At 41.1% G+C, this 26,856-nt stretch overlaps 1 protein-coding gene across 5 annotated transcripts in view; it reads left to right on the top strand.

Annotated features, from left to right (window-relative positions):
* The first annotated feature begins 276 nt into the window (after nucleotides 1-276).
* The window catches only part of CUNH3orf33 (chromosome unknown C3orf33 homolog), a 28,738-nt gene continuing 2,158 nt past the window's right edge, over nucleotides 277-26,856 (top strand). The window contains exons 1-6 of one of the 5 annotated variants that reach the window (XM_044383511.3): nucleotides 767-852; nucleotides 1,710-1,958; nucleotides 3,359-3,418; nucleotides 8,117-8,264; nucleotides 10,311-10,471; nucleotides 14,178-15,197. In XM_044383511.3, coding sequence (XP_044239446.1) covers nucleotides 1,887-1,958; nucleotides 3,359-3,418; nucleotides 8,117-8,264; nucleotides 10,311-10,471; nucleotides 14,178-14,576 — 840 coding nt within the window. In that variant the 5' untranslated portion in view covers nucleotides 767-852; nucleotides 1,710-1,886 and the 3' untranslated portion in view covers nucleotides 14,577-15,197. Of the gene's footprint in view, nucleotides 882-1,044; nucleotides 1,959-3,358; nucleotides 3,419-8,116; nucleotides 8,265-10,310; nucleotides 10,472-14,177; nucleotides 15,198-22,640; nucleotides 22,994-26,856 lie in introns of those variants that run through there. The other 4 variants (XM_026497336.4, XR_008960672.1, XM_026497338.4 and 1 more) reach the window with 4 other exon arrangements.

Genomic DNA, 26,856 nt, shown 5'->3' on the forward strand with positions numbered 1-26,856 from the left:
AGTTAAACTTCCCAACCATTCCTTCCCCAATCCCTCTCCCTAGGGGCAGTCACTGTTGTAGGTTGCATAGCTTTTCATGGTACACACACACACACATTTTTTTTACACAAATGTTACCATATCATTACACTGTCCTGCATCTAAATTTTGTTTAAAAATACATTAATATACTAATACTACTAATAATATACTAAGTATACTAACAAAGTCAGCTTTCTACATTTAATCAATGAACAGTTCAACAATTTAGAGCAGGTGATGTTAGGCTTACAAAGCAACTGTGCAAACTTTAAAGCACAGTTCAAATACAACATGCATCTCGTTATATTTGGGAGCAGGTGGAAGTAATGGACTGCTTCAATGTCCTTTCTACATTGCAGATGCGGAACGCACGCTAAGGCTGGGTTAACTGAAGTCACGAACGGATCATGTCCCCTCCCCAGCAGCATGGCCCGGAAGCCTTCAGCCCGGTCCCTGCCCCACATAGATGTCCCGCGCGGCGGAAACCCCTGCATAAATGCTGGGGTGGGGGTCACTGTCGCAGGTCTCCAACTCAGTGGGGAGGGAATAGGCAGCCGTCAGACCACTCCCAGGCGGCGGAGACGAGAACCCCTGTCTGTCCGCCCGCTGCGCCCCAACAACCTGGGCAGCCTGGATCCGCGCCGTCCGCCCGAGGAGCGCGGCGCCCCCTGTCGTCCGCCCGAGGAGAGCGCCGCGGGCTCGCGGGACGCCGGGAACATGGCGGGGCGGCCTGTGGCCCCCGCCTCGCAGCCGCGGGACCGGGACGGAGCGTCCCCCAACGTGGTGGCGCGGGTCTCGCAGTGGGCCGACGACCACCTGCGCCTCGTCCGGGTACCGGAGACCCGCCGGCCTCTCAGGCGGTGGGCGGGGGGCCGCGCGGAACGAGCCTGAGGGAGACGGGCTGCGGGAGGCCACGCGCAGTGGAACCGCGGGGGCCCGGGCGGGGCGGAGGGCTACGTCGCCGGGGTCGCGAGTGAGGGGCTGCGGGGCGGGGGGGCGAGAGTGCGGCTCGGCTGGGCTCGCCGCGTGAGATGGGCGCGGCGGGCCAAGGAGGCCAGTTCTGCCTAATGGGGACCGTGGTGGGCCCCGGGGACACCTCAGAGACGCAGCACCGCTTGGGGCTTCAGCGGCCCCCGAGAGCAGTGGGGGACGGCGAGGGCCAGGAGACCAAGGGGGGATGGAGTGGGCATGTGGTCCTGTAGGCCTTATGTTTTGAATGAAGTGAGAGGGCACTGGAGGTCGACCAAGAGTGGGACATCTTAGGTGACCGGGCGAGACGAGATTGTGGCTAATTCCCTGGGGCTGGTGTGGTTGATTTGGGGTGGGGTGCAAAGAAAGAGGAATCGAGTGGGCTGCCCACTGGGTGGATGATGTGGTCACAGTTGCTTCTATGGAGGAGTTGGGGGTCAAGTGATTTGTTGGGAAAATCTAGGAAACTCTTTGGACATGTGAACTTGAAGGTGGAGATGCGTGAACTTGAAGATGGTCATTAGAATTCTAAATAGAGTTGTGGACGTTATCGAGGCAGATGAAGGGAGATCGTAACTGGACATACAACTTTAGGAATGAACCGCATAAACCTCAAGTAGTGTTTAAAGCTAGGATGGCATCTTGGAACAAGTCAGAAAAGTTACTGAAGAAGTCCTAGAATTGAGTCCCGGGATCTGAGGGATTCTCTTAATATTTAGAATTTGGGAAGTGAAGAGGAGGAGGTCAGCAAAGACTGGGAAGAAACAGTGAAGGCGGAGGAGGAAAATCAGGAAAAGCAGGTGTCCTAGAAGCCAAGTGAAGAGAATATTTTCAGAGAGAATGATTAACTTTGTTAAATTCTTCTGAGAAGTTGAGTAGGACTATCAGCTTTGCAAATGCTCTTCAGCCAAGCAGCACAAGGGCCGGGACCATGGCTGTTTCATTCACCGGTACAGCTCTTGTCCCTAGTAAGTGCTAGATACGTATTGGTGGCATTAGTGAATGGTAGATACACACGTGTCAATTGACAAGGCCTGGGTTCTTCTAGTGAAGCAGAAATTGGTTCATGGCTTATTTCAAATTAAAAAATGATTTCAATAGATTAAGAGAGGAAACGATGTTTAAGCTGGCATATGGAGGGGGGCCTAGGTGGCTCAGTCGGTTAAATCTCTGCCTTCGGCTCAGGTCATGATCCCAGGGCTTACATTGGGCTCTCTGCTCAGCAGGGAGTCCGCTTCTTTCTCCCTCTGCCCCTGCCTGCCGCTCTGCCTAATTGTGCTCTATCAAATAAATAAATAAAATCTTTTTAAAAATGTTTAAAAAATAAAATAAATTGGCACATGGATACATTATTCCAAATATCCCAATCACAGGATGTATCCTTGTGTATATTTCCTTTTTTATTTATATGTAAATAGGAAATAGAACAAACAAAAGGCATTATGTGTTGGTAATTATAAAATTAATTATTTATAATAAATTGTAAAATTTTCACTGACTTATCAAGATCAGAGTTGGATCTAAGTGGCTTCATTTCAACACTGAGACCAATCTTAGCATCTTCATTTCTTCCCTTGTGTATATTTCCAGCTTCATTTCTTACATACCCAGTTATATTTATTGAAGGAAAGCATGTTAGATTATCACTCTTGTTGAGGGAGTTGCAGGGTGCTTATTTTTAAATTAAACTCTTTTAGGTCTATTTCAGTTTTTTAAAAAAATATTTATTTAAGAGAGAGAGCACAAGCAGAAGGGGAGGAGCAGAGGGAGAGGGAGAAGCAGGCTCCCTACTGAGCAGGGAGCCTGATGTGGGGCTTGATCCAGGACCCTGGGATCAGGACCTGAGCTGAAGGCAGATGCTTAACTGGCTGAGCCACTCAGGTGTCCCAGGCTGTTTCAGTTTAAATGAAGCACTTTAAAAACATCAATAAGTTCTTCCCAACTGTTTACCCACATAAACATCCACGGCATTATATTTTAAGGTTTTGATGGTTAAATTTTCTACCAAATATTTACATTCCCACTGTAGACTCAGGGTTGTGCAAGTTGCTGTGGGCATCGTTCAAGAAGTATTAGACCAATTCATGCATTTAAGGAATTCATGGTTAAAAGGAACAGTCAATAAAGAACAATACAATATTACACATATAATTACTGCACATGCCAAATTGGGAGAAAAGGGGGAAGATTAATGAGTACGTGGGCAGTTAAGACAGTTTGTTGGGAGAAATGGGCCTTTAGTTGAAGGATGTGCCTTATTTGGACAGTTAAAGGGAGGTCAGTCCTCTTTTTTCCCCCCTTCCAATTAGTACTTTTACAATTATGAATAATAACTAGTGAGAATTAATCATTTAATCTCTTTCTGAAGAACATCAGCACCGTAATGGCCATTGCTGGAACAATGTTACTTCTAAGAAGTATTCGGATGGTAAGTTAAAATTTCTTCTCACTTCAAGACTGTTTTTCTCTCAAGCAATGTATCATTTTGTTATTCATATTAGAAGTTTTAAATATTATTTTAGAACAATAAACCTATCTTAAGATGTTTGTTTAAAAGTAACGCATCCACAGGATTTGATGGAAAGTTACTGCCGAGTCTGCATTTCCATAATCACTTTTCTTCACGCTTAAAAAGAAATCTGTAAAGGATTTAGTTGGCTCAAATGCTATAATCACTAAATTTGCATTTCAGTTGTTGTGGAATGTCTCGAAATTGTTTTGTATAGTGGTTTTAGATTTAGATTACAGTGAAGTTGTCCTTCAGCGCTTAATAATTTATACTTTCTCCGATTTGCAACAATCTGTAAGATCTGTTTAATGAATAAAGCAAGAACTATGATGTAAAAAAAATAATTTATGCTTTCAGTTAGCATATTGTTTGCCTTTTCAATAATGTTTTAATAATAGGTATTGTGGAATCCATTTGATAATTCAGGATTTTTAAGTATTTTTTATATAACTGATTCTTGTCACTGGGTGTAATTGTAGTGTCGTGTTACAGTCCGCTATGGGTTTACTGCTTCTGTGTATATTTATGTCCTACATTTATTATCTCTATATTGTTTTATGTTACCATTGACTATGTAGCGTTACTGTACTGTAGTACATCTTTTCCAACTCTTGCCTTTTCCCTCTGACTCCAGTGTCAGAACTTTTATCCCCCCCTTTTTTTTAATTAAGTGCCTTGAACTTATTTTTAACCTTCTATCTAATCATCTAATACGTTTTTTCTTTTAACACCTCCATGAGTTTGTGATTCACGTTTAGCTTATATATATTTTAGAATGGAATTTTTGAAACGTTAGCTGTTTTCATTCCATTTTTTTCTTTATCTTACAATATGTGTTCCATGACATTAGTATTTTGAAGGTTTCAAAATTGTCAAAATACTAAATGATCTGATTAAGAATTTAGGTAAGAATAAGGGGCGCTTGGATGGCTCAGTCGGTTAAGTGTCTGCCTTCGGCTCAGGTCATGATCCCCTGGGATCAAGTCCCGCATCAGGTCCTTTCTCAACAGGGAGTCTTCTTTTCCCTCAGCCCCTCACCCAGCTCGTGCTCTCTCTCTCATTCTCTCTTTCAAATAAATAAAATCTTGGGGGCGCCTGGGTGGCACAGCGGTTAAGCGTCTGCCTTCGGCTCAGGGCGTGATCCCGGCGTTATGGGATCGAGCCCCACATCAGGCTCCTCCACTATGAGCCTGCTTCTTCCTCTCCCACTCCCCCTGCTTGTGTTCCCTCTCTCGCTGGCTGTCTCTATCTGTGTTAAATAAATAAATAAAATCTTTAAAAAAAAAAAAAAACCAAATAAATAAAATCTTAAAAAAAAATTAGGTAAAAATAATGCTGAGGGATTATTTCTTTTTAGCCCTTAAAAATTACATAAATCAATTATAGATCGTTTTAAGTTATACAGTACTAGTAGTTATACAGTAGTAGTATGTTATTGATTTATGCAAATTACTTATTCATTAATATAAATTTATATTAGTATGTTATGAAGTTACTCATTTTAGACTGTAGTTCTGGTGTCTTTTTTTCTTAGATTTTATGGCTTTTCAAAGTAGTGACTAGTGATGAGAAGAGCAAGCTAAGGAGGTGGAAAAAGAACATTGGAACATTAGGGGACAAAAAATTTTGTTGTGTAACAGTTGGGGAACTTTGGCTATAAGTAAGAGAAATCCTGTGCAGTAGTGGCTTAACCAAGTTAAAAGGCTTTTTTTCTCATGTCATAGACTTTTGGAGGTAGGATGCTGCTGGCATTGCTTCTCTGGCTCAGCGACAGAGAGTTTAGTTTTGTATGATTCTCTGTGCCTTTCCTCATGGCACAGAATGGCTGCTCTAGCTCCAAATAGCATATTCATGTTCAAAGTAGGAGGAGAGTGAAAAGGAAGGTGCTAGTCAGATCTTTTCCTTTTATCAGGAAAGCAAAAGTTTTACCAAAAGCCTTCAGTAGCCTTTTGCTTACATCCTTTTATCATATGTCCACCTCTAGGTGGAAAGGAGGTTGGGAAAACTGCCATTTAGCTTTTCCGTCCCTTACAGTAGATGATGACAAGGGAGAGAGGCTTGGGAGTGGATATTGCATTAAGCAACCAAGGGCCTGCCACAAGGAGTCTTAATAGCTCCCCTTTGGCTTTCTTTTGTATTGCTGTTTTTCTCCCCTTTTCCCTCCTCCTGAGTTTACCAAGCTCTCATATTCTTTCAATTACTGGTAGACGAGTCCAAATTTCATATTTAAAAAATAAAAAATGATGATTGAGTTCAGTACTGTGCTAAACACTTAATATACATAATTTCATTTAATACTTAAAATAATCCTATGAAACAGGTGTTCTTTAAAAAAAAAAGATTGTATTTTATTTATTTATTTAGAGAGTGAGGAGGAGAGGCAGAGGGAGAGAGAGCATCTCGAGCAGACTCCCCACTGAGTGCAGAGCCTGACGCAGGGCTTGATCCCACGACCCTGAGATTATGACCTGAGCCAAAATCAAGAGTCGAATGCTCAACTGACTAAGGCATCCAGGTGCCTCGAAACAGGTGTTCTTATACCTAATTTTTATAGATGTGGAGATGGATGCTCGAAGAAGTTGAGTAATTTTCACAAGATCATCCAGCTAGTATGTGGCAGAACTGGATTTCAAATTTTATCTTCCTGAATGTGAAACCTTATTATTTTCTCTTCACAGTGCTCCCAGCTTTTGTCTGTTTGCCTTTAGGACACTTCCTTCACCATCTGAAGCTTAGTGACAGTGTTCTTGTTAGTGGCATCTTCTTCTTTGCCTCTTCTAGAGAGCAGGATGTTTATCACAAGCTCAGGATTCACTTCTTTTAAAGATGTCTTCCCGAATGTTCTTATTCTTTCCATTTTTGACCCTTTAGTATTTATGACTTTATTTACTTATGTGGGGGGGGAAGCAGGGGAAGGGGCAGAGGGAGTGGGAGAGAGAGAATCTTAAGCAGGCTCCATGGAGCCTGACGTGGGGCTCAATCTCATGACCCTGAAATCATGACCTGAGCCGAAATCAAGAGTCAGATGCTTAACCAGCTGAGCCACCCAGGCACCCAAACCCTTTAGCACTTATACTTTATTCTTTTTTTTTTTAAAGATTTTATTTATTTGTGAGAGAGAGAGTGAAAGCAGGATCAGGGGGAGAGGCAGAGGGAGAAGCAGGCTCCCCGCTGAGCAGGGAGCCCGATGCGGGGCTGGATCCCAGGACCCTGGGATCATCACCTGAGCTGAAGGCAGACACTTAACCGACTGAGCCACCCAGGTGCCCCTATCTTTTTTTTTTTTTTTAAGATTTTATTTATTTATTTGACACGGAGAGAGCACAAGCTGGAGTAGCGGCAGGCAGAGGGAGAGGGAGAGTGGGCTTCCCGCCGAGGAGAGAGCCCGAGTGGGGCGTGATCCCAGCCCCCTGAGATCATGACCTGAGCCAAAGGCAGACATGCAACAGACTGAGCCACCTGGCCTCCCCCTTATACTTTATCTTAAACCTATTTATGTATTACTCTGCAGTTGTATTCTCGTTTTCTGTATATTGTTAGTTCATCTTCCAGATAGTGCCTATTATGTGACAGAAACACAGCACCAAACTTTTTGCTGTTGAGGGATTATTGGATGCAAAAAGGTAGAGGCAGTGGGATCTGCCTTTAAAGGTTCTTCACACAGACTGTGAATTCCTTGAGAGTAGGAACATGGGTTCTATTTCAGTTTCTTCCCCTCGCTCTTTAATAATTTCTATAACTCCAAAAATCAAGGCACTCTTGGGTCTTTTTCTGTATATCCTTCAGTGAAAACACCTAAAAATTAGAAAGGGATAGATGTTTAGTACTTGAAGATATCTTTAATGACCCTCTCGACTTCTAAGTCTCATTGCTGTGCAAAATATTCTTGGTTTTCCCATGCGATGTGGTTTCCAGGCTCTTTATCATCTTTTTTCCTCCTCTTCTAGCTTTGGTCTAGTTTGTTGAAGTGTTTTATGAAATGTGATACCCAGGACAGCGCAGTACATTCCATTAGGGCCTGATTTAGAGCAGTCTCTTCCCTTCTCTCGTTTTGGATCCTGTTCCCTACAGTGTTGCTTGGTGTTTGACCTTTGGTGGGGAGTGGAGAGAAGAGGGAGTTTGTACTCTTTTTGTAGCCTTGTCACACTTTCACTCATTTTGAGTTCACAATTAACTAAAAGTTCTTAATCTTTTTCATATATGCTACAAATAGTTTATTCTCTTATATCCTTCACTAGTTCTGGGGAGTACAGGGGAAGACTTTTACATTTTAGCCCATCATCCTAGTTGTCAAGATCTTTTAAAATATTAACTCTCACTCTTAGTATTCATACTTTTTTTTTCTCCAAAAGATTTTATTTTTAAGTAATCTCCGTACCCAATGTGGAGCTCAAACCCACAACCCCAACGTCAAGAGTTGCAAGCTCCTCCAAATGAGCCAGCCAGGTGCCCCCCTCCTATAAACACTTTGATTAAATCATACTAAAATATTAATATAAAATTAAGGACCAAATTAAAATTTTTCCACGGTTATGTCTTGTTAGATGTTTAGATGACAATTTGACATAATTATTTTAAAATGAAAATAATAATGAAATGGTTTTTTTTAATCAACAGACATCAAAATTTACAAGTTCTTCAGATATTCCAGTAGAATTTATACGAAAGAATGTTAAACTACGTGGACGATTACGCCGAATAACTGAGAATGGTTTAGAAATTGAGCATATTCCTATTACTTTACCTATTATATCTTCATGGAAAAGTAAGTAATGTACAAGAATAATACAACTATTTTAGTATTTGTCCATTGGAAGTTATTTGTAAAATAGCAAAAAAAATGTCATTTTAAGTTTAATAACTTTGTCTGTGGGAGAAAGTACAAACTCTTGGCTTTAAATACAAGGAACTATTTAATTTGGCTCCAGGTTTCCTTCCTCCCCTCCTCTTTTTAGTCAGCCGTTCACTATTTCATTCAGGCATTCATGCGTTCTTTCCACAAATATCGAGCAGCAGTTATGTTCTAGGCCCTATACTAGCTGTACGGTGCTGAGGGAAACAGACAGGACTGCCCTTGGGAACTCACCGTATAAATGAAAATAGACAACAGACAAATGAAAATTGTCCTAGGAACTATGAAGAAAAGGAGCAAAGCGCTAGTTTGAGCATTACTAGGCATCATGTGAATGGGGAACCTATAGCTGTAAAGTGATCAGAGAAAGCCTCATTGATGAGTTGTTATTTAATCAGAGACCTGAAGAATAAGAGGGGGCTAGCTAGGCAGAGGGTGTGTGGGAAATGAACTTGGCTCCTTTGATAAGCCGTATGGAGACTGGTAGAGTGCTGTGGTGTAGGGAAGAGGGGGCCAAGAGGAGATTGGAGAGCTGAGCAAGGGCTGGATGTTTCCTGCTGCTATTCCCCTGTCACCCCACCCACACAGACCTTCCTGCCCGCTGCTTACTTGGGTCCTCCTGCCCTGCAGCACAGTTTGCCCAGAGTGCCTCAGCTCCTGTTGAACTCCAGTTGATTCTTTAGTATCCAGCTCAAATGTCAGCTCCTCTGTGAAGCTCTCCTTAGCTCCCAAGCAGAATTAGCCTCTTTCTTTACTACACCCACAACAATTTATATACACTGCGGTTACAGTACTTAAACGCATTTTCCTATAATCATGTGTTTAGGTGTATATCCTCCCACCAAACTGAGCCTCTTGTGGGCAGGGACCTTTTCCTACCTATCTCATTATCACAGTCCCTAGAGAAATAATTGCTAGCCAGTAGAGCCTTGGTAAAACTTGTTGAATAGATTTAGTTATATTTAAAGATCTTCTTAGTATTATTTTAATTTTATAAAGGAAAGGGGTTCTTATTTTTTACCCTCAAATGAATGAATATCACCCTGTTCAACGAGGTATGACTGTAAAGGAATATGATTGATTTTCTTTTTCCCCAAACATACCTGACATGATTGATTTCCTTTAACAAATCAAACCGAACTTAAACAATTTGAATGACTGTTGTTCCCTAAAGAGAGATTACCTAGGATGTTTGTTTTGTTTTGTTTTTTTACTTAGGATGTTTATTTGCTGGCCATTTCGATCAAGCAGGATTTAGACTTCATCAGCCCTCTACCTTCTCAGTTGTTGTAATGATGTTGTCATAATTTAAATCTCTTCTCGGGGCACCTGAGTGGCGCAGTCATTAAGCGTCTGCCTTCGGCTCAGGGCATGATCCCAGCGTTCTGGGATCGAGCCCCACATCGGGCTTCTCCTCTGGGAGCCTGCTTCTTCCTCTCCCACTCCCCCTGCTTGTGTTCCCTCTCTTGCTGGCTCTCTCTCTCTCTGTCAAATAAATAAATAAAATCGTTAAAAATAAATAAATAAATAAACAAATCTCTTCTCTCTGAAATAGTGATGACTCTGTGAGCAGGCAGCAATGTCACCACCAGGGTTTGTCCAGGCTGTCCACTGCACAACTCTGGGGATGCTGTTCAATGGGAACCTGCTTCCAGAGGTCATGCAGTGACACAGCACTGTAAATTGCCATATATGCGTATTATTATTAATGGCTTCTCCATCCTGTTCTGGAGCTCACTGAAATGGGTTTTTTACATTATTCCATCTGTTACATGCTTGGGTTGCTTTAAAAGAAAACTTGAATACAGATATAAATGGACCTACATCTAGAGAGTCTGGGTGTTTGTAAAGAAACATAATATATTCAGTTGTTTTGGGTGCGGGGGAAACGTGTGACTTTGAAATTTGCATTTGCAACATGGTATTAAAGCTAGACAATTCTCTGCCTAACCTTTTTAGAAGAGCCGTGTGGTGTTTTGCTGGTGAAGCTGGCAGGAGTAGAACTCACTGAAACTGGGAAGATGTGGTTACAAAAAGAGTTAAAACCTTCCCAACTGCTATGGTTTCAACTTCTTGGAAAGGAGAATTCAGTACTCTTTTGCTATCTTCTAGTGAATAAGGTAAGTAGTGTGAAGAAATAATGAGCAATATTTTATTCTTTTTATTTGCACATAAACATCATTAATTAGAACCTTGAATCTACAGTGGAACTGAATTTTTGTCTTAACTGCTACTCATAGTGATTATGTATAGCGAACCAGGTGTTTCCTATATAAATTTCGTTATTAAATTTTATTTGTTTATTACAGAAAAAAATGGAAAATTAAGAAAATGGAAAAAACTTAAACTTAGTAATGACTTTGGACATTGCTCATTTAAGGATTATCTTTACACATTGACTTATACATGAGTATAGTGTATCACCCTTGTTATTAGAAACCGCCTGTTGAGTGAGCCCTGTCAACCGGAAACTGCAAAGAACGAGGGGGTTTTCTGAAGTAAATAGTGCTCAGTCTCTGAACTGTGAAGGCGAGCATATTTAGATATTGTTTATGATCAGGAATCAGGCAGCTAAAGACTTTGCCTCAGAGTGTTCTTACCGTTAGGACTGACCACAGCCACTGTGTGACTGGGGTGCTTGGAGCTCCGTCAGTGTTGCTGTGTTGTCACTGCCCCGAGTCCTTGCGTGTGCCTTAATTCGTACTGCTTTTAGTGGACGGATGCTGAAAAAAGAGTGTGGAAAATCAAATAGGTAAAGTGTTGTGACAGGATTAAGAACAGTTTTCTTAGTCTTAAAGTCCCTTATTATATAACAAAAAAAATAATCTGAAAAAATAACCTCACATTAAAGGGATTAAATTGTAACCATTTTAATTCTGCAGAACTTTTTGAACTATTAATAGAAAGCCTCATGAAACCCATTAATTTCCAGATCATATTCAGTTCTTTCAAAACAAGAATTCTCCAACACTGATTTGTTGAAGTGTTTTACAGTTAAAAGTAAGCTGGTAGGGGTCCCTGGCTGGCTCAGTCAGTAGAGCACGCAACTCTTGATCTTGGAGTTCGGAGTTCAGGCCCCACGTTGGGTGTAGAGATTATTTACAAATAAAATATTAAAAAAAAAAAAAAAGAAAAGTAAGCTGGTAATACAAAATATATAAAGATGCCAAAGACCTTACAAAAATATTATCTTCTCTGGGAGCCTGGCTGGCTCAGTTGGTGGAGCATGTGACTCTTGATCCTGGGGTCATGAATTAGAGCCCCACGTTGGGTGTGGAGATACTTAAAAATAATGAAAAAAAAAAAAATGTTGGGAGCCTGGATAGCTCCGTAGGTTAAGTGTCCGACTCCTGATTTCTGCTCAGGTCATGATCTCAGGGTCGTGAAATCAAGCCCTGCATTGGGCTCTGCACGCAGTGCGGTCGTCTATTCGAGATTCTCTTCTTCTCCCTCCGTTCCTCCCCCTGCTGGTCCCTGTGTATGTGCACTCTCTCTCGAATAAATAAATAAATAGAATCTATTTATTTATTTGAGAGAGAGAGACAGAGAGAGCACACCTGCACACATGAGGAGGCAGAGAGAGGGAGGGGCAGAGGGAGAAGCAGAGTCACTGCTGAGCTGGGAGCCTGACAGGGGGCTCGATCCCAGGACCCTGAGATCAGGACCTGAGCCTAAGGCAGCCGCTTAACTGACTGAGCCACCCAGGCACCCCATAAGTAAAATCTTTAAAAATAAATAAAATTGGGGCACCTGGGTGGCTCAGTCGTTAAGTGTCTGCCTTCAGCTCGAGTCCTGATCCCCAGGGTCCTGGGATCGAGACCCGCATCAGGCTCCCTGCTCGGTGGGAAGCCTGCTTCTCCCTCTCCCACTCCCCCTGCTTGTGTTCCCTCTCTCACTGTGTCTCTGTAAAATAAAGAAAATCTTTAAAAAAATAAAATAAATAAAATAAAATAAAAAATAATAATAAATAAAAATAATTTTTTAAAAATTAAAAACACATTATCTTCAAAGTTGAGAAGTGTATTTTACTTATCCTTCAATACCACCTTATGGAGTCATTGTTTTTACTCCCATTTACAGATGGCTCTCGGTAACCAAGTGGAAGAGCCTGTATTCAACCCAGCTCTTTCTGGCTCCTGAGCTCATACTTCGCCCTATATACTTTAGCTTATATTGCTTCCTAGGTGACCAAACTATGCAGTATATGCATACTGTAGTAATTTACATCTGTTGAATTTTGCTAATGTGTGAGATTGAATTTTAGTTATTCTGATTTTTTTTATTCCGATTTTGGTTTAAGGGAATGAGCTCTGAAAATTTAAAAGATTGAGAAAAATATGATAAATCCTTTAAGACTGTATATATTAACTCATTATTATGACCAAAAGTTACTGCATTTAAGGGAAAAAAGGTTACTTTCTTCCTTCAGAAAGTCCTAAAAAATGTCTCCTACTTGAAACCTGGAGTTTTCAGATTTTTAGAATTTAACTGCGAAGTACTTGACTAACAAAGCTCTTAAATTATTAACATGTTGCTAAAATTAATCTTGTTAGGTTAAAAATCCCACAAGGACTATATAAATAGCTAAGCAGGCTCTCCTTTTTTTATTTTAAGATTTTAAAAAAAATTTTAATTACTCTCTACACCCAACATGGGGCTCAAACCCACAACCCCAAGATCAAGAGTCGCAGGTCCACTGACTGAGCCAGCCAGGCGCCCCAGCACGATCTCCTTTATACTGTAAATTAGTAGGAAAAATCCCATTTATCTGGTTTCATTAGGAAGTGAGGTTTTCCTTGAAGGAAATTTCCTGAAGGATGACGATCCAAGGTCCAGGACTTTTTCAATGTTAATTATTTTGTGGGAAATCTTTTAAAAATGTATTTACATGCCAGCAGGCACCTTCTTACACACTGGAATTCTGAAATCTAATCTAACAGTTCAGTGATGCTTCAGTTCAGTTTGCATTTGCATACTTTTTAGATTCTTTTTGCTGTGCCCTTCTGTTGTTTTGCCTATCTTTGCCTATCTTGCCTCCTTTCCCCCTCCAAACAGCAAACAAACCAAAAACGCTTTTTATACTTCATTACTTCTACGTCTCTTTGGGTTGGAAGACCAGTGAGTCTGTGGAGAACTATATGTTACAAAAGAGGCAATGAAGAGGCACCTGAGTGGCTCAGTCAGTTAAGCGGCTGCCTTCCTCTCAGGTCACGATCTCAGAGTCCTGGGATGGAGCCCCGCTTTTGGCTCCCTGCTCAGTGGGGACGCTGTTTGTCTCTCTGCCCCTCCCCCTGCTCATGCTCTCTCTCTCTCTCTCTCAAATAAATAAATAAAATCTTAAAAAAAAAAATAAAAGAGGCAATTGACTTTGAACAAGGATCTCTTCTAGTAATGAAAGTCTTGGATTTGGCATTAGCTGTTTGAAGCTCTTGGAGAAACCTTTGCTTTATGTTTTTTGGCTTTTCTCTGGAGGTAAGTTGCCGATTGACTGATTTTATTCATCTATAAGATTTTATTCATCTGTTTATTTTAGAGAGAGAGAGAGAGAAAGCTTGGAGGGGAGGGAAGGGGTGGAGGGTGAGGGAGAGAGAGAATCTCACAGACTCTGCTCTGAACACAGAGCCCGCCGCAGGGCTCGATATCACGACCCTGAGATCATGACCTGAGCCAAAATCAAGAGTTGGGTGCTTAACCCACTGAGCCACCGAGGCGCCCCTCTGAATGACAATTTAATTTAAGTAAATAAATAAATTTTAAGTGAAGAAGATGTTACAGGTATAGTAGCAATTTTCTTTAGTAATTGGTTTGTGTTATTTTTTATTCAAGGGTAGATATTTTAGTGTGAGTCTGAATGAAGAAATTTTGAGAAGAGGCCTTGGCAAAACTGTTCTTGTTAAAGGGTTAGATTATGATTCTAAAATCTATTGGACAATACACAGAAACTTACTTAAAGCTGAATTGACAGCCTTAAAAAAGAGAGAAGGAATATGGAAGGAAGAATCTGAAGAAAGTTATTTGGAAAAATTCAAAGGCTCCTGGAGAGAAATATGGAAAAAGGACAGTTATTTTAAAAAACTTGGATCAGATTTCAATTTGAAAAAAGAAAGTTATTATGACAAATTTAGAAGGACTTATGAAACATGGAAAGACAACATAAATAATTACTCCTTAATACTGAAGTTCAGAGAACTTATGAATCGCATACACTTTCGTAGAAAAGGATGAACTGTTCCAAGAGGCCTGGAGGTGACCCACTCAGAAAAGAGTAAAATATGTAAATATATGGATGTTTTTCATTGAGTTGAAATGGAAATTTCTCTGAATGATCAAAGTTGCACTCTAATGGTATTTAAATATTTAAGAGATGATTGTTCTAAATGTAATATCAGAATAATTTAAGCAGGGGCGCCTGGGTGGCGCAGTCGTTAAAAGCGTCTGCCTTCGGCTCAGGGCGTGATCCTGGCGATCGGGGATCGAGTCCCACATCAGGCTCTTCCGCTGTGGGCCTGCTTCTTCCTCTCCCACTCCCCCTGCTGTGTTCCCTCTCTCGCTGGCTGTCTCTCTGTCACATAAATAAATAAAATCTTATAAAAAAAAAAAAAAAGAATAATTTAAGCAAGTTGTGATTAATGTCATGCTTTTAGGGAAAATGAAATACTCTGTAAAGTTACCAGGATAAAGGATGTATACCTGTAGTGTTAGTATTTGAAGAGAGAGTTTAACTCTTGGGCACTGTAATTTTAGTTATTTTCGGCATCCATATTTAATTTTTGTTGAAAAAGAATATTTGTTTACTTCTCCAGTTTTATCAATTTTGATTACTTGTAATAAACTATTTATACATCATGTCTGAGGCTACTTTTTCCCCTAACTGTTTTCTAACTGCCTAAGAATGTGGGGCAAAGCTACATGAGAAGGTCACTTAAACCATTTCCAGTAATAAAGAATGGCTAATTTCTTTTTTTTTTTTTTTTTTAAGATTTTATTTATTTATTTGACAGAGATAGAGACAGCCAGCGAGAGAGGGAACACAAGCAGGGGGAGTGGGAGAGGAAGAAGCAGGCTCATAGCGGAGGAGCCTGATGTGGGGCTCGATCCCACAACGCCAGGATCACGCCCTGAGCCGAAGGCAGACGCTTAACCGCTGTGCCACCCAGGTGCCCCAGAATGGCTAATTTCTACCTATTGTTAGATGAAGGGGATAACCCTGTGGACAGAATCATGAGGATAATTATAAGGACAAACAGCAATGTGCTGAGCGTGGCAGCACCCAAACAGAAAGCATAGGGATGCTTCGGACATTGTTGAGCCCCTAAAGTAGCCGATCTTTGAAATAGCTTGCATCCCAACTCATGTGACATGGTATATTTTTGTTTTTAAAGCCAGTTTGAGTTGGTTTGGGGATCTGATAGACATATATATTTGCTGCTAAAATCATCCTAACACTGCAAGCTTCTTTTATAACACCAGTGACAGTCCACTAACATCCACGCTGTCTATAGAAGGTTTTCTTAATGATTTGTGATGCTGACAAAAGTCAGAGGTACCACGTGGTCCAAAGATTTGACTCCTGTTAGAATCAGTCATTCAGCCTGAGAAGCTTATTGCTGCTTCCTGACTGCTGGTGAAAACATAAAATAGGGGCGCCTGGATGGCTCAGTCGTTAAGCGTCTGCCTTCGGCTCAGGGCGTGATCCCAGGGTCCTGGGATTGAGCCCCACATCAGGCTCCCTACTGAGGGCCTGCTTCTTCCTCTCGCACTCCCCCTGCTTGTGTTCCTTCTCTCACTGGCTGTCTCTCTGTCAAATAAATAAATAAATAAATAAATAAATAAATAAATAAAATCTTAGAAAAAAAGAAAACATAAAATAGATTTCCCAACATTTTCTAATTAAACATTAATTTTTAGTAAGGTCTCAAATCTTCCACAGGTTCTTGTTCTTGTGATTTTATTTCATCACCTTTGGGGTAGGATAGGATGTTACATCCTAGCTTTTATTCCCTGGGCCTGATGCCTCAATAGCTTTTCTCGTTGTTTTAAGGGGATGTTCTACTTTTATCGACAGAGAAGTTAACAGAGTACATTTAGAGCTGGTTTTGTGGCAAGCCCATGGGCCTGCTTCTCTTCCCAGTTTGCCTCCCCGTGATGTCGGATCTCATCATAGTTATCGCTGTAATCAGTTCTGATGACCTCTGCCAATGCAGTCGGTGCACCACTGTCTTTCTAGATAAGCTGTGTGAAGGTGAAGCTGGTGCAGGCCTCTTTGTGGACTAGATGAAATGACTTGTTCTAACCTTTGCCTTGATTATACAGTAGGAAAACCCTGATTTTATGGACTAGATGGACAAGAAGCAAAATGGACCTGCGGTACTCCTGTCATGTGCAGTCATCATTCACTGAATATTCTTGTTCTCCACTTAGGTAGTAGCAGTATTAACACGTACTTGAAGGTTAGGAGGAATCCCATTGGCCAGCAGCTTTCTTCTGGGTCAACAATGTCTGCTTTTCTGGCTTTTGTCTCTGGTCTTTCCTGTAGATCAGCTTGTTTGATGGTCCAAGGGCAAGGTGAACTATATAGTTACAGAGGCTAGATCTTTATTATATGAGACAGTTATACTAGGATCATCTGAAAAAATAGAAAGACACTTTTAGGCTGGATTTCTGACCAAAGCCCAAGTTCTTTGCCTTTCTCAAATAAAGGATTTACTTCTGGGTCTCCTATCTTCAAAACAACAGGATGTATGACTGCTTTTTTCCCTTGGCTTCCTTTCCTTTGGGTATCTTGGGTATCTAGACCCCTTTACTTTTTAAATATATTTTTATCAAATAAATTTAGTTCTTACTGTTTTTTCTAAATGATTGGATTCTTATGGCCCCTTTCAATCTATTTTCTTTTAGACTCACATTTCTTTTTTGGGGTTTTATTTATTTGTCATTTTCCAGTCATACTTCCTATATATGAAATGTTGACAGCAATGCTAGCTTTATCATAATTAATGGTGGACAAAACTTGGGAGAAGAGTGAAAACTATGCCTATACATATATGATCCAGCATTGTTATTATTTGGCAGCTAAAAGCATATTCCAACAACACCCAGAGAGAGAAAACACGCAACTAAACTCTCCTTACATTTTGCTTTCCTTTTCTTGTGTTGACATTTGTTAGTTCCATTCATAAGACAAGTGTCCAAATGCTGGTTCTTCTCTGGCACAATTGGTCCTGGTTATTCCTTGGTTCTTTAGGGGCTCCCTACATAGTCCCCTGGCTTGAGAGATTCTTACCTCTTTCTCTCCCTACCTGCTTAACTCCCAAGGCAGTTTGGTCTACAGCCTTTTACTCTTGGATCCCCACCACCTGGTATGGCAACACAAGAGTTTAACTGCAGAACGTGACTGGGCTTAATCACTCCACTCATGGGTATGTGTTGTGGGGAGTATTAGCAAGTTGGCTTCCGTCCTGCCACTTTCCATAGTGTCAATTCAACTTACAGGAAACTCGTGTATTTTTTTTTTTTTAAGATTTTATTTTTTTATTTGAGAGAGAGAACCCACGCATGTGCACGAGTAGGGAGAGGGACAGCAGACTCTGTTGAGCCGAGAGGCTGACACTAATGTGGGACTCAATTACAGGACGCTGAGATCATGACCTGGGCCAAAGTCAGCCACTCTACTGACTGAGCCACCTAGGCACCCTGGAAACTCATATATTCTTAAACTAAGTGGGGGGAATGTAGGCTATTCACCAGCCACTTACTCTGTCTTGCTTCCCTCTTTTTATCGTGCTCCTTTCTCCTTGTCTCAGGTAACTGAATCGCTAGAAGGCTCTGTAGCTTAGCAAACATCAGAAAAGAGATAATCACTATTTTGTAACTTAGCAGAAACGTGATATATGGCACCCTCAGTCTCCTAGAAAAGGGAGTGAAATGCTAATGTCAAATCTTCCTCCCCTGTGAACAGGAGAGCGAAGGGATGGTTGCTACTTCACAAACTTTAACTGTTCAACTCCTCTGTCTTCCAAGCTCTCTTATGCTTTTTGGTCCTGAAACCTTCTAAATCAGCTTGGTCTTACCCACCACTGGGAAAGCGTGGGGAATCTGCTGCCAGAAATGCTATTTTTAAAAAAACTTGACTCAAAGAAAAACCAGGGCCACTGATCTCAATAGTTCTGCTATCTCTTGATATGGGAAACAAAGGCAAATGGGTAAAAAATGAAATTTTCTTACTATTTACAGCCCATCGACAAGTCCTTCAAACAGGTAGAGTGACATTCCTCTAGGAACTCAGCTGCTTCGATGTTAATACTTTGCTAAGGGCAAAAGGCAATCTTGGCTTAACATTATCCCGACCTCCAGAATCCTGTAAGACTTCTTTAATATATAAAAATTCCTTTGGAAACTTCCTTTATCTCTATCCCCCAAGATATGTGTTGGCAATCATCCTCTAAGCATATGGTCCACTGATATACATCTGAAGGGTCTCATGACTACGGTTTTACTAGACAGTAATAAATGCCCTTTTCCTAACAATGGCTAGCCCCTTCAAGGTCCTGGAAACCTTGCTTCCAAAATTCCCTAGAGAGTTAACAATGTCCCTGACCCCCTTCCAACTTGAAAGTATATAATCACCACCCCTCACAACCCCAATGCCGCTCTTTCTGCCCAAGGGTCCTATCCCTGTGCTTTAATAAAACCACCTTTTTGCAATGAAGGCGTCTGAAGAATTCTTTTTTTTTTTAATAAAGATTTTATTTATTTCTTTGACACAGAGAGACAGCCAGCGAGAGAAGGAACACAAGCAGGGGGAGTGGGAAAGGAAGAAGCAGGCTCCCAGCAGGCAGCCCAATGCAGGCCTCGATCTCAGGACCCTGGGATCACTCCCTGAGCCAAAGGCAGACACTTAACGACTGAGACACTCAGGCACCCCTCAAGAATTCTTTCTTCACTGTTTGCTCCAAACCCCATCATCTCTCATTTATTCCTCTCTCTCAGGTAACTCTGAGAATAGTAAAGATCCCAGTCAGTCACACCAACCTGGTACATTTGCAAAACCTGCTTAGGAGAATTAACCACATCTGAGACAAGCAGATAATGTGCTAAGAGTTTTATTTTCTTCTGGATTTCTCCAGCATCATTTGGTTCCTCACCAAGGTGAAGTTTGTAGGGAGAATGAGAAATAATTTTCCCTCTACTCTTCTAGGTTCTTGGCTGAGACGTGATGTAGGAAAGATGTTAGGGTTCGAAGCCCATGGTCAAGAAAGAATTCTTGAGATGTCTTTGGTGCAAAGAGGTGATTTTATTAAAGCACGGGGACAGGACCCATGGGCCGAAGGAGCTGCACCGGGGTCATGAGGAGTGGCCCATTATATACTTTCAAGTTGGGAGGGGGTTAGGGATAGCATAAGTCTCTAAGGAATTTTGGAAGCAAGGTTTCCAAGACCTTGAGGGGCTAGCTATTGTTGGAAAAGGCCATTTATTTCCATCTAATAAAACCTGAGTCATGAGACCCTTCAGATGTATATCAGTGGGCCCTCTGCTTGGGGGATGATTGCCAACACATATCTTGGGGGGTTTAGAGATAAAGGAAATTTCTAAAGGAATTTTTATGTGCTAAAGTAGACTTACAGGATCCTGGGGTAGGGGGGTTCAGGCTAGGATTGCCTTTTGCCCGTAGTAAAGTATTAACATTGAGGCCGCTGAGTCCCTAGAGGAATGTCACTCTGCCTGTTTCAAGGACTTGTCAATGGGCTGTAGGTAGTAAGGAAATTTAATATTTTTTTTTCTTCTCCCTTTGTTTCCCACATCAAGACACACCTGTAATAAAAAGACGGACTAACAGAAGAAAAACAAACAGAAGTTTAATAACATGTATACCTCCTGTATACCTGAGAGATACCAAGGAAAACTGAGTAACTCCCCAAAATGGCCTAAGCCATCCCCTTAAACAACATCTCCAGCTAAAGACTAGAAGATGTTGGGGGATGGGGAGGCCAGTTTTGAGAAGTTACCCTTAAAAGCACAGTAAACAAGGGTAAGGTTGTTATGCAGATTTAAATCCATGCCTTCTCCACTGATAAATTTCTAGGGATTTAGAGTCAGATTTAGTTTCCCTGGTACACACCACAGAGAGAGACACACACACACACCTTTACAAATGGAGATTTTCCTTATAAATGTAAATTGTTTTTACAAAAGAGTAACTTTTACTTGGTTTTTAGAACTTCTATCTCTGCAGATTCTTAAAAATAACCAGCTCAAGATGATCCTTATGCCAAAGAGCCATATTTAGGGGTGACATATTTTGCTCCCCTACATTTGCATTTTTGAGATTTGAGTCTCTCCATGTATTGTCAAGGGGCATATTGTTGACAGTTCGTCCTAAATCCAATGGTTGTATATGGCATTGATTTGAGCAGTGACTTTTCAAAGAAACCACATGATTCAGGAAGCCAAAAAACAACAGCACTTCAGAATTTCAGGGCACCAACGGAATGATTATTACTTAAGGCACCATTAACGGGGACGGCAGACATATAAGGAGCTCAGCTGCTGGGATAGCTGGGGTTCATGTGGTTCCCTGACTCTTCTTGGTGGTGTGGGGAGGAAAAAGTTTTCCTCTACCTTCTTCAGGTTCCTGGCTGGGTCTGAAAATTAAACTGATAAAGACAGAGTAACAGGAGAAAAGGATATAAATTTGTTTAATACAAGTTTTATGTGACATGAGAGCTTTCACACGGAAATAAAGACCTGAGGAAACAGACCTCCAGCTATAGGAAGGCACTTCTCTCAGGAGGATTTTCATCACCAGTTGCAGGGAAGAAGGGCAAGGAAGGGAGATCAGAATGACCTTCCTCCTGCTGCTGCTGTTTCCTCAGACTCCTTCAGCTTAAAATATTCATTCTGCCAAGGAGCCTTTTTTGGGATAATGTGTCCTCAGTCCTATCAGTGGTTTGGAGCTTCTCTAATGCCATTACCAATGCAACTATTTCTTTCAGTGAAGGCAAGTCACAGGGAGAAAGTAATGCAAATTTATAAAAAGACTGAAAAAAATTACAAATACAAGATCAAAAATTAAAATATTAAGAACAGGGGGTGCCTGTCTGGCTCAGTTAATAGAGCATGGGACTCTTGATCTCGGGGCCATGAGCCCAAGCCCCACACTGGGCATAGAACTTACTCTAAAAACATTAATTAAAAAATTATTAACAAATATTAAGGACAGAACTTTAAAAGTGAAGTAGTAAAAAAAAGCTTTAAGAGGAACCAACTAGGGACACCTGGGTGGTTCAGTTAGTTAAGCGTCTGCCTTTGGCTTGGGGTCTTAGGATTGAGCCCCACATCAGGCTCCCTGCTTGGCGGGGACTCTGCTTCTCCCTCTGCCTTCTGCTCCTCTGTCAAATAAATAAATAAAATCTTAAAAAAAAAAAAAAAAGCTGAACCAACTATACTTCTCTTTCAAGATGGCCATTGAGCTCATTCTTTTAACTTCCATTCAGACTACATAAATATACCAAATATTAAAATAGAAAAAATGGTATCAATGATAGAAAACAGGGGAAGATGCCATTAATTGGCTAGATAGTTTTGCAAACTATGATAACGTGGAATCGGATTGAGATACGATTCTATAGTTCACTATTCGTCAGGAAAGAAGGTGATTTTCAGGGGCGCCTGGGTGGCACAGCCGTTAAGCGTCTGCCTTCGGCTCAGGGCGTGATCCCAGCGTTCTGGGATCGAGCCCCACATCAGGCTCCTCCGCTGTGAGCCTGCTTCTTCCTCTCCCACTCCCCCTGCTTGTGTTCCCTCTCTCGCTGGCTGTCTCTATCTCTGTCGAATAAATAAATAAAATCTTTAAAAAAAAAAAAAAAAAGAAGAAGGTGATTTTTAGCTAGGAATTAAGTCCATCCCCTAGTTCGGGATCTCTGAGTGATATGAATTCCTTTTGGTCTGGTCCAGAGTAATTCTTCATGATCTGGAGGCATAAGGCCAAATGTCAGTGCAGCCGATACATAATGCGGAGGGAAAATCGGGTGTCAGGGGTTCACAGCATATGTCTTATGCAGCCGGACAAGGATCATGATGACTCCCAGGCCCGCTGTGTGTGAATTTCTTGGCCAGTCTGGATGCTCCTGCTCTGCTCTCCAGATTTTTCCTTACCCTCCACAGCTCTTCGAAGAGCCCTCCATTAGGAAGGATCTACCCTTTGAGGGCTGCACAACTTTAGTAGCTCCTTTTGTTGATGCGGATTCATGGTCAAAGGGTTGAGCAATCACAGGCCTTTTTTTCTCCCAGAGACTTGATCCTGTATGGCTTTGAGACCAATTTGCTGGACAGAAGTTGTGCGCTGTTGACCACACTTGATTCTATTCTGAGAGCGACTGCTTTGCTTCTTCCTTTTTAAAGGACGTACTGCAGTAGTGTTTTTCAACTATTGGCCATGAACTATTAGTGAGGTGTGAAGTCAATTTAAGGGGCTGCCACCAGCAATTAAAAAAGAAAGAAAAAAAGAACAGAACAGGGGTGCCTGGGGCTGGCTCAGTGGTCGAACATGCAACTCTTCATCTTGGGGTCCTGAGTTCAAGCCCCACATTGGGCTAAGAAAAACAACAGAATAAAATATATCGAGTGCATCGCACATGGCAAAGGTGAGTGTTGTTTTGTTAATTCTTTTGCATGTTATAAATATATTTGAATACGTGTACCAGCTTGCAGTGCAAAAATATATGGGTTATTGAAAATCACTGGAGATCTCATTTCCTAGCACTCTTTTGAAGAAGCCCGATGAAAACATTTCCATAACTAAAGTGAGGACAACAAGTAATTCAGACAGAAATAGAGTTTTTAAAAAATTGAGGTATCGAGATAATCAGTTCTATTTTCTGTTTTGGTTATCAAAACATAGCTTGTAGGGGCGCCTGGGTGGCACAGCGGTTAAGCGTCTGCCTTCGGCTCAGGGCGTGATCCCAGCGTTATAGGATCGAGCCCCACATCGGGCTCCTCTGCTGGGAGCCTGCTTCTTCCTCTCCCACTCTCCCTGCTTGTGTTCCCTCTCTCGCTGGCTATCTCTGTCTCTGTCAAATAAATAAATAAAATCTTAAAAAAAAAAAAAACATAGCTTGTAGATACTTTAGCAATGAAATTGAGAAATTAGTGCCCTCTTCTGTTCTTCCATAACACCGAACACATATCTGTTTTAGCACTTGTCACATTATAATTATTTATCTGTCTTCTCTCTCTTCCGAGTTGAATGGATCCTGTAACTTAAACCATACCTTATTAAATATTGGAGAATTTCTGCTTTCTTCACAGCATTTAGTCCAGTTTCTTGCTCATTGGGAACTCTATACATATTTGTTAAATAAAGGTATGAAATAAAGAATGAAGTAGACTGGGGCTCCTGGCTGTCTCAGTTGGTAGAGCATGTGACTCGATTTCAGAGTTGTAGGTTCGAGCCCCATGTTGCGTATAGACATTACTTAAAAAAAAAAAAAAAGAGAGAGAAATGAAGTGAACCATCCCTGTTGCCTACTCATTTTGACCAGAACCTATTTTTCCAGTCTGATTTTCCTCTATACATCCTACGGTCCTATACCGTGAAGATTAATTTGCCTTCAGTGGTCTGAAAGAACATTTTTAAAACTTGTCACGTTTGAACATGATACTTATTTTGGGCAAACCACTAGATACATATTTAGCATAAATATTTAAACAAATGAAACAAAAGCCAACATAAGGTTTTTAAAATGCAGTTTTCCTTTTACTATGTTTGTGTGGACAAACCTAAACATTTGTCTTCTGGTTAAAAAAAACAGGTGTTAGAAATAAGAAAGGGCATACCCCATTAGGATTCCAAGTAGTACAGAAATAGGAGAATTTTCCTTATGGTGTAAATTGCTTACCACGTCCTCAGCTTTCAAAGCTTTAGAAATTGCTTTCTGGCTTACCAGTTTCTTCATTTTCTCTTCACAATACAATTTGCTCTTTTGCGTAAACTTTTGTTCAATGTCTGTAATAATGATTGCTGTATTAGAAGACTGATCCTCAGTTGGCTAGATTATGAAGACACATTTTTCTCTTAGTTATAGTATGGGATTCTGCAGGAATTTTTAATAGTACAATATATTCCATAGTGAAAATATGTAACCCCAAAGTTTCAATACTGTTTCCTGGGCCCAGGAAAGTACTTCAGTTATGTCGGTCCTGCCCCGCAGGCTCCGGCCATCTTGAAAGTTGTAGATACTGGCCCTGTGGGAAGTCTTTCTGGAAACAAAACTCACAAAGCTGAGTTGTGAAGCTCTTAGGAGGAAGGAAAGGGAGCTCTGTTCCCTGACACTATTGTTGCTTCTAAAATACTTTATTCCCTGCCCCCCAACCGCCAGGAGAATACAATGAAACAAGTTGGAGAAAAAGAGAAAATGGAATAAGTTCACTTTAATTAGCATGCTCTCTGACTTTTAAAAAAGTACTCATTCTGGGGTGCCTGGCTAGCTCTTTGGGAAGAGCGTGGACTCTCGATCTCCTGGTTGTGAGTGTGAGCCCCACTTTGGGTATAGAGATTACTAAAAATTTTTTTTAAAAAGTATTCCCTTAAGAAAAAAGTATTCATTCTGTGGTGGGAACTGAACATCCTTTAAGAAGTATGACTGGGGTACAAGAAAATCTTAGTTGAATTGAAGGACTTCACCTAGGTACAATTCTATTTTGTCTTCACCCAGCATTGACAGGCTGGATTATTTTGCCAAGGCATTAAAGTAGGGAACCTGGAGTTCAGAATTCTGCTATCTAGTCCAAGCTCTTGTCTGAGCTTGACAAACAATTTAACCTGTATCTCCTTATTTGTAAGGTGAAAAGTGCATTTGCTTGTTATATATATATTTTACAATTTTTATTTTTAAGTAATCTCTATCTCTAGACCCAATGTGGGGCCTGAACCCACAACCCTGAGATCAGGACCCACATGTTGCACTGAAGGAGCCGGCCAGGCGCCCTGCTTATAATATTTTTGATATTTCCATGTAGAAAGGGAAAACAATAATACATGCTTGTTCTAGAAAAAATATGAATAGCCCATTTAAAAATGGAGCAGTTTGGGGCGCCTGGGTGGCTCAATCAGTTAAGTGGCCAACTTCTGATTTTGGCTCAGGTCATGGCCTTGGGGTCCTGGGATTGAGCCTCATGTTGGGCTCCCTGCTTGACAGGGAGTCTGCTTCAGGATTCTCTCTTTCCCTCTGCCCCTCCTCCCCACTCACTCTTGTGCTCTCTCTCTAAAATAAATAAATAAATCTTTAAATAAAAAAAAATGGAGGGGTACTTGGGTGGCTCAGTTGTTAGGGGTCTGCCTTCGACTCAGGTCCTGACCCCAGGGTCCTGAGATCGAGCCCCACATTGGGCTCCCTGCCCGGTGGGGAGCCTGCTTCTCCCTCTCCCTTTCTCTCTGCCTGCTGCTCTGCCGTCTGTCTCTGTTAAATAAATAAATAAAATCTTTAAAAATAAATAAATAAATAAACAAATAAATAAATAAAATGGAGCCCTTAAAAATATTATTTTCTATTGGCAAAAGTTTAGCCTTAACTTTTTTTTCCTCTGTAGGCCAAATACATTTCAACGTGTAGACTTTGCTAGCATTTAAAAGCTTTAAATAGGTCGCCAATAATAATGTAATTTATTTACTCAGTAATCTCTACCCCTAATGTGGTGCTTGAACTCACAACCCCAAGATCAAGAGTTGCATGCTCCACCAACTGAGACAGCCAGGCACCCCTAAAAAAATAACTGACATTTCTGAGAGCTCATTTTGTGCTAGGAATTTTGCTAAGAGCTTCACATGTAGTAGTCTTATTTAATTTAGTTATTTTATAGGCATGCATTCCTTCCATGAACCAAGATCCCAGCACTGCAAAAATGTGTTAATTTATGAAAACTAAGTATTTCAGGGACACCTGGGTGGCTCAGTTGATCAGGCATCTGCCTTCGGCTCGGGTCGTGATCCCAGGATCCTGGGATCGAGTCCCACATTGGGCTCCTTGCTTACTGGGGAGCCTGCTTCTCCCTCTGCCTGCTGCTCCTACTGCTCGTGCTCTCTCTCTCTGACAAATAAAATCTTTAAAAAAGAAAAAGAAACCATTTCAGTGAATTCCTCACATTCCTGAATAGGTAAAAGATTATCAAAATATTAATAATTGTTGAAACAGGGTGACCAATACGTAGGGCTTCATTATGCTATTTTACTTTTGTTTGCACATGAAAATTTCTGTGATAAAACGTGAAAAACACAAATAAGAAGCAACTCTTCCCAAGATCAGCTGTCCTGCTCATGTTCCTTTCTCTCTGTTCTCAGCTTAGCATGACAGTTGCCTACATATGGGGATGAATGTTTCTCCAGCTGGGGAGGGAAAGATTGGTGGCATTTATACTGCGACAGCCCCCTGCCCCATTCTTCCTAATGGACACGGGAAATTTCTTTTCTCATTTTTTAAAAAATCTCTGTCATATACGCAGGAATCTATAC

Source organism: Ursus arctos, unplaced genomic scaffold, assembly GCF_023065955.2.
Source record: "Ursus arctos isolate Adak ecotype North America unplaced genomic scaffold, UrsArc2.0 scaffold_20, whole genome shotgun sequence".
Taxonomy (NCBI): Eukaryota; Metazoa; Chordata; class Mammalia; order Carnivora; family Ursidae; genus Ursus; species Ursus arctos.